Source organism: Condylura cristata, unplaced genomic scaffold (genome assembly GCF_000260355.1).
Source record: "Condylura cristata isolate star-nosed mole 26May11 unplaced genomic scaffold, ConCri1.0 scaffold00010, whole genome shotgun sequence".
NCBI lineage: Eukaryota > Metazoa > Chordata > Mammalia > Eulipotyphla > Talpidae > Condylura > Condylura cristata.
Window position 1 is genome coordinate 58,602,802 of NW_004567111.1, and position 8,774 is coordinate 58,611,575.

Consider the following 8,774-nt stretch of genomic DNA (forward strand, 5'->3'; position numbering starts at 1 on the left):
AAATAAATCTTTAAAAAAAAAAAAGTTTCTAAGTACCATTGTTTTACATCCTTGCTAGTGTTTTGACAGTATAGGATTCCCTCTCTCTGGAGTAGTCACCTTAGCACTCCCACCATCTAAGCACCCTGACTCTACTGTCATTCCTTGTCTCCCCCCACTCCACACACACACAAAAGTCACAGATCTATGGTTAGTTTTGAGAATGGTTTTAAAGTTTAACTTTGACTCATTAGTTTTTCTACACACCATACATAAGTGACACTATCAATTTTCAGCTTCTACATTTTAATAATTCTAAACATAATTGTTATGTACCCCTGAATTATAATTTACTTACTTGGGAGAACATCTTAATTTTAGAGAGCTGACCTGTGACAATTCACTCTCAAATGTTGATTTCAAATTCCAGATAATCTAAATCAAAAGAGAAGTATCACTCATATGAATTTTCTGGTTATAAATACTACTGAAACAGAATTTAAAATTGTAGAAAGAAAACTGTACTGTTTTCTTGCTAGTGTCTTCAAGATTTGATTTTAGACACTCAAATATAGGATATAAATAAATATTATGATTGTTTCCCCCTAAAGGAATGTAAAATCTTTTGGAGATATTAATAGATAACCAAAGACACTAGTCAATAAATGAGACATGGCTATATAAACAGAGATCAGATTAATATTATTCCTACATCAACATCCTCCAATGTTACTCTCTGTTCCTTCTGTCTCCTCTTCCTAATGAGGCTAACTAGGGTAAAGACCAAATCTTACATTTTTTTTAACCTTGTAATGCCTCACATGTAGTACACAGGAAATCAATACTACTGTTTTTAGAACTATATTTAGAGGGAATCCTGGCTTAGTAAAATAGTGACAATCTCTTCTCATTTCACTTAAGTTAAAGACTTTGGAGGCAACTAAACCAATGGCTTCTATTTCCTATGTGAGTTCATTCCAAATGTGATTTTCTAAGGGAAATTAAGCTCTGAGGAAATTGAGATAGCAGGATTTAAACCCCCAGAGAGTACGGTAGAACTTAGCAAAGAGGAACGATGGTTAACTCTGTACTTCCAAAGGATCTGATAAAGAAACATGTTTATTTCTGCCAATTCTTCCTTCTAAGTACATAATTAGATGATGGACCATGTTAGGTTAGGGCTTGGGAGAGAAGAACCTGAATAGAATCTTGAGTTAAGTATTAAGAGTTAACAGTCAAACCACTATAATAATAATAGAACTATGTTTATTTTGCTAATCGTACTTTTCATTTATTTTATTTGAGTATCCTAGAAAAAAACTTTCAGTTCAATGTTATCCTACTTGCTCCCAGATAAATAATTTAATGCACCATTTCACAAATAATAAAACTAAGCAAATTTATTAATGTTTGCTTTAGAAGTCAAACAATTAAGAATTCTAAGTTAATGCAATGTAATCTGAAAAACAAATTCTTACATCTAAAATATACTCCAAAGCATACAAAACAAACTACCAAGAAATTATTCATAAATGAGTTGTTAAATTACCTGATTCAGGTCACAATATGTTCTTAGAGAAGGTGCTGATTTTAACTCTCTTGCTATCTTCATTGCTGCATCCAAATCTTTTTTTTTCTCTTCAATGTAGCTTTTGGTCATTGCTACATTTGATAAATAATCATCTCTATTTCTCATTACTTCTTCACACAGGCTCTTTTTCCTTTATTTAAAATTCCAAAGTTATTTTGAAATATTTCATAAGCATATATATGAAACTGAATTTACATTAACTAAACAATTTCAAAAGGGAATTTTGATGAACTTAACATAATATGGTTACATGAAGCATTTAACTGAACATAAATGTATTACATTTGAAAGCTATATATATATATAAGCTATATGTATATCATATATATGAGAAAAAAGTACATTTTTAGAATGACATGTCACAACTATAGCTGTCCCTTAGTCTCTTAATGATTTAATCTAAAAGTGGAATTCTTGCCTATCTTGAAGCCACTTGTGCCATTACACTTGGTCTGGAGCTGGCAGCGGTTATTTATTCTTTCCCTCAAAACAAAAGGAGCATACAGGCCTTGTTCTAACTTGTTTGAGGACACAATTAAAAGTTAGTTAATTTCACCTACTTCTAATTTAGGCAGTGAAAAGCAGAAACTGCTTAGGATGACTGTAAGAAGACAGATACCCAATCAAGAGGTTACAGGTAATGACATACACTAATCTGAAGCTCAGAGGAGAATCTGGGGTGAAACTTTGGGAAATTATAATATTCACAGGTAGTTGTGTATACAAAGGAACAGAAAAATCTAAACTCAGACACAACCAAGGTACATGTTCAAAAAGACTTTAAGTCTTCCTTTCAGGCTGATTTCAAAGCTTAGAAACTGCTTAATACTAAGTGAAGGGGTTTTCAAAAAATCAGTCTATAAAGGCCAGGGGAGGTAGGTATTTTTTAAATGCTCAAATTTTCAAAAGACAAAGGTATAGAAAAAACATGACTCATTCAGAGGAAAAAAACAGAGTGCCAGAAGCCATGCCTGCACAAAGACTTCTAAACACTGTTTCAATCATGTTCACAGAATTAAAGAAAGACATGGACAGAAAAATTTAGGGAATAAAGAAAATACATACTAAAATGGTAATATTAACAAAAGGGTAGAAATCATAATAAGATACCAAACAGAAAATCCAGAGATCAAAAGCACAATAATTGAAATGAAAAAATCATTATAAGGGTGCCACTGCAGACTTTAACAGGAATGAGAAAGCAGCAACACTTTCAAATAGGGCAACTGAAATGATTAAGTCTAAGGAACCGAAAGCAAAATGAATGCAATGAAGTGAACAGAGACAAAGGGACTTGAGAGACAACCTGACGAGGACCAACATACAGATTAAAGGAATCCCAAACGGAGAACAGAGATTATTTAAAGAAATGACTAAAATCTTCTAAAATTACATAAGTGTATGAATTTAGAAATCCAAAGAAAACTAAGTGGAACAAAGTCAAAGACACCCTGCTGAGACAGTGAGATACAATATAATCAAACTGTTGAAAGAATTTGAAAGCAGCAAGAGAAATACAATGAATCATGTTACATGGAAGGTTCCTTGAATTTATCAATTTCTCAGCAGAAACAAGAAGGCAGTGATTTGACTTATTTAAATTACTTAAAAAAGTACTACTAACTGAAAATTCTAAGTTTGGCAAGGTTGCCTTTCAAATAATATGGGAGGAAATAAAATACACAAGCAAAAGCTGAGGGAGCTAATTACCAACATAGCTATCCTACAAGAAAAGCTAAAGTTGAGGATGTGTTTTATTTTCTCCCATGTTATTTGAAAGACAGCCAAAGGGCACAAAAACATTAATTCAAAAGCAGACTTGTTTGTATATTTATTGCAGCATTATATATAATAAGTAATACATGGAAACAACCCAAATGCCCAAAAATAGATGACTGGATCAAGAAGATGTGGTGATTATACACACAATGGAATACTATTCAGCAATCAACACTGAGATTATGCTCAGTGAAATAAGCAGAAGGAAAAGAAAAATATTGGATATTTCACTGATAGGAGGAATAGAAGAGAATCAAGTAAGGAATCAGGAGAAAAAGTAACAAAAAAATAGTGGGCAACTGTAAATCAGAGACATTCTTGGGGGTTGGGGGAGTGTGGTTAGGGAGGGATAAGAACAGAGAGGGAAGGGTATAGGGGACTATGATGATAGTGCATGGGTGAATTGGTGGCAGGAATTCCAATACAAAAGCTAAAGGCATTTGCCAATACTAGACCTCTCCTACAACAAAAGTTAGAGCAGTTCTTATATAAAAATTGAGAAACAAAACTCAATAAAGAAATGGACAGGAACAGAAAATTAATTAAAAACGGTTAATAGCAAACCCTCATCTATCAATACACTTTCTATTATAGATGGACTAAAGTCAATCAAAAGGCACTGAACGGCAGCATAGATTAAAAAACAAACACAACTATATGCGGCTCATTAAAGACTGAAACTGTAAAGACAAGCTCTCAAAGTAAAGGGGAGAAAACAGGTACTCCAAGTTAATGGGAAATTAAAAATGTAGGGACCACTATACTTAAATCACACAATATAGATTTCCATATAGACAGACATTGATGGCTACACAATTAACAGTAGGGAACTTTTTAACATTCAACTTACAGCAACAGACTATACAAATAGAAAAATCACCATAAAAACAATGGTCTTAAAGGTAAAAGCAGATGAAATGCAGGTAATAGGTATTTTCAGTACAGTCCACCCCACCCCAAAATAACAGAATACACATTTTCAAATGCTCATGGAATATTATTAAAGATAGATTATAAGTTGGTACACAAAACAAGTCGTGACATACTTATGAATGCTAAAATCCTAGCAAGCATCTTTTTGGATTATAATGCTATGAAATTAGAAATCAACCAAAACGAAAGAGGAGAAACAATACATTTGTGAATTAACAGCATACTACTGAAGAACCACTGGGCCAATACGGAAATCACAGATAAAATGAAAAAATACCTGAACATGTATGAAAATGAACACACAACTCATCAAAACCTATAGGATACAGCAAAATAAATACTAAGTGGGAAGTTTATGGCAAACAAAAAGAATCACAATTTAAACTTATATGGAAAGGAACTGAAAAAAACAATAGCAAAATCAAAAGTAGGCAGATGGAGGGACAAAAAAACCAGAACTCTACAAGCTAAAAATAGAATTTCAGGATTTTTTATGATTTACATTTTCCAGGAGATTTAACACTCAAGAGAAAGTCACAGAAGTAGAACAAGTCAAGTGCAACAATGATTCAGTGTAAGTGAATATGCAGATGTACAAAGAACCTGGTAGAGAAGAAAAACAAAATTTAAAAAATGAAAAAAAAAAAAAAAACACTCCGAGATCTGACTCCATGAGAAATCCCAACCAAAAAATTCCTCTCTGGAATACCAGAAAGGAAGAGAAAAAGAACAGAAAATGTGCTTAAAGAAATAATGAAGGAAAACATTCTAAAACTATAGAAGGAAACAAATGTACAAATATAGGCAGCTAAAAGAACCCTGATATATCCAGATAAAATGAGATTAGCAGGACATACAATGGTGAGAGTTCTAAAAACTCAGGACAAAAGAATACTGAAGTTGGCGAGGGGGAGGAAGCAGATAACGTAAAATGGTATCCTGATCAGGCCAACATCAGACTTCTCTGAAGAAACATGACAACTAAGGAGAGAATGAAATGGTGTATTCTATAGTCAAGAATACTCTATTCTGCAAGATTCTTCAGCATATATGGTAGAAAAATAAAGACCTTTTCTGAAATAGAGAAGTTCAAAGAGTTTGTGAATAAACCATTCCTTCAAGAAATATTACACACTGAAAATGAAAAGAGGAATGTTAACAAAAGAAATAAGGAAATAGATTAAGATTCTATCAAAAACTATCACAAAATAATTTATCACAAAAATTAAGAATAAAATGGTAGCAATGGACTATACATATCAGTAACTATTCTAAACATAAACATAAACACCAGTAAAAGACATAGAGGGGGCCATCCTTGGTGGTGATTAAAACACAGCAATAAGAAGCTAAAGCCACTTCAGCATGAGTTTGATCCCCGCCCACCGTGGGGGAAACCACATGGTGCAGCAGACCTCTCCTGACCTGCCTATTGCTTCCGTCAACAGTGTACTTCGTCAGTCTGCCTGTTCTGCTCTCCACTCTGTCTCTGATGAGTCCTCTCATTGCCCCTGCACCTCTGGTCTGCACCCCAGTTCTGTATTCATAAATAAATATTAAACACACACACACACACACACACACACAGAGGGAGAGTCCAACAAGGCAGAGAACCTAGGATCAAACTCTCTCCTAAAATAAGGACTGAGAACAAATATTTAGCAAAACCCAGATAACTGAAACCAGTTCTACACCACCAGCAACTCTACAGGACTGCCAAGAAGCAAGAAGGGGACAAAAAAAAGGAGTCCTTTTTCTGCAGGCACCGGTCTACACAGGGAAGTCCAGCCCACCAAATAAGCCAAGGCTGAGAGGACTGTCAGCCCAGAACCTCCAGAGCAGAGAGAAATGATTTTTCACTTTATTTTCTTTTCATTGAGAAGCAACTTAAGAGTAATCCCTCATGGGAGATGCATCTCACTCAGTGCTTTGATATCACCTAGTGAACAGGGCCAGAACACCAGCCACTAGTGCCTCTTAAGCAGAGAGAACTTGAAAGACCAAATGCTGGCCATACCACTCAACCAGCCAGGTCACAAGTGGAACCTTGCAGTTGCCATGCCATGCATAGGGAAACCTCAGCTGTCCACAGCCACATCAGGAAATGTATTCCACTCAGTATACTGCATGCACCAGTGGACAGGGGCACAGCTGGAGCCTTGAAGGGCTGGGCCCTACATCAAGGACCTTTAGATACCGCAAGTGGTCTGGTCAACAGAAGCCAGGGGAGCACCCACCACCCAAGTCTAGCTGCCAACAATATGCAGATCTACACATACCAAGTTAAGAATGCTGGGACATCCTGCTCGCAAGCAGCAGCAGACTGGTCAATGGGTGCCGTAGGAACCCATACTGCTGAACCTGGCAGGATGCAGATACATCCACAGGCCATCAGAAGGGTGGGAGCTGAGGGGAGAGCAGCAGGAACACTTGTTCCAGCCTCCCACCTACCATCCACAGCAGCCCAAGTTCCAGGCAGATCAATACACATATGACAGAAGACATTATCAGCAGGCACCAATGATCAAAAAGCCTTATGCCTGGAACAATCATGAATACAAACAATAGGGAGAAAGGAACATACAAGTGGTCAAGCAAGTGCTCCTTGGAACAATATACTACAGAAAGAAAATCAGCTTCCAGAACCCAACAATACTGACATGGAAGATTTACTCTGCCTGAAAGATAAAGAACTCAACTCATTTTAATTAAAAAACTAAAAGAAAAAAAATAAAAATAAAAGAAACCCAAAAAGGAACAGAATGCTCTGATAATTATAATTAACAAACAGAAGGGGGAGACACTCTTTAAATACAAAAATAAAGAAAAAGTGGAGAATGTTGAAAGATCAACAGAGGAACTTAAAAATTTGGAGAAAAGCCACAAAATACAATAGATGAAATAGAAGAATGAATTGGTACTCTCAAAGATACAGATCTAAAAAGAGGAAAAAAAAAAAAGAACGAAGAAACACTTCAAGAATTTTCTGAGAATTTCATAAGGGAAGAGAGAGAGAAGGGAGCTGAGAAACTATTCAGGAAATAAATGAAGAAACTACTTTCTTCTCAAACTAGAAGAAAAACACAGACATACATGAAGCTAGAAGAACCCCAAACTACCAATGTACCCCAATGTGTAAAGAGAACTACAGCAAGACACATTATAGTAAAGCTTCCAAAAGTCCAAGACAAAGAAAACAAAATGAAGCTGACAAGAGGAAAGAAACAGCCTATAAAGGAAAACTGTTCAGGTTGACATCAACTGTTCAGGTTGACATCACTAATTGCAAGAAGATAATTCAAAAAGCTCTAAGACAAAAAATGCCAGCCAGGAATACTTTATCCTATAAAGCTCTCCTTCCTTTATGAGGGAAAAATAAGAAACCTCACAAACAAAATCTTCAGAAACTACTACTAAATCCCCCACTCCGAGAAGAATAACAAACCTTAAAATCTAAAGCATTAGAGGAATGTACAGAAGAATGGTACAGGCAGTGGGTAGAACCACAAGATGACCACCAAAAATGCAATAATAGACTTCCATGAACCACCTGAAATGTCAATGGACAAACTCACCAATAAAAAGACACAGTACCACAATGGTTTAAAAAACAGAATCCAACCTTCTGCTGCCTCTAGGACACTTAGGCTCTAAAGATAAGTACATTGAAAGTAAAGAACTGGAAAACAATTCTACAAACAAATGATACCTCAAAGAAGGCATGGGTTGTCAGATTTAGAGCAGATAAAGCAGTTTTCAAACTAACAAAGGTGCCAAGAGACACCAAAGGACACTGATGATCAAGGAGACAATACATAACACTCATCAATATATACTCACCAAATGAAGGAGCCCCAAATTACATTAGACACTATCAGCTCTGGAAACAGACACTGGAAAAAATACATATATGGTAGAAGACTTCAACACCCCACCCTCCCAAGGAACAGATGAACACAACAGATATTAAATAAGAACAATAGCCCTAAGTGATGTTCAAGACCATACTGACCTAAGAACTTTAGGTCACTGTACTCCCCCCAAATTGAATACACACTTTTTCAAATGCATATGGATCATTTTCCAGGACTGACCACATATTAGGTCACAAGACAAACATCAACAAATGAATGAAGATGAAATCATAACAATTATCTTCTCAGACCAAAAAGGCATCAAAATAGAAATCAACTATGAGAAGAAGCAAGGAGATTACCCATTACATGGAGATTGAACAACATGTTATTGGGTTAATGAGGAAACAAAAGAAGAAATTAAAAATTACCTTGATAGGCACTTCCTGTTGCACAGCGGGTTAAAGCACTGCACTGAGAAGCTAAAGCCACTTTGGCATGAGGTGACCACAAGGTGTGGCAGACCTTTCCTGACCCACCCGCTGCTCCTCTCAGCAGTGTACTTCGTCGATCTGTCTGTTCTGCTCCCCACTCTGTCTCTGGTGAAGCCTCTCGCCACCCCTGAGCCTCTGGCCTGT

The 8,774-nt window shown here is 36.0% G+C and overlaps 1 protein-coding gene across 1 annotated transcript in view; it reads right to left on the minus strand.

The window, feature by feature from the left end:
- Positions 1-8,774, minus strand: part of RNF17 (ring finger protein 17) — a 134,328-nt gene that overhangs the window by 101,506 nt on the left and 24,048 nt on the right. Inside the window, exons 7-8 of the mRNA XM_012723193.1 lie at positions 1,529-1,700; positions 338-414 (exon numbers count right to left, since the gene is read on the minus strand). Of these exons, the coding sequence (XP_012578647.1) occupies positions 338-414; positions 1,529-1,700 (249 nt within the window). The remainder of the gene's footprint in view (positions 1-337; positions 415-1,528; positions 1,701-8,774) is intronic.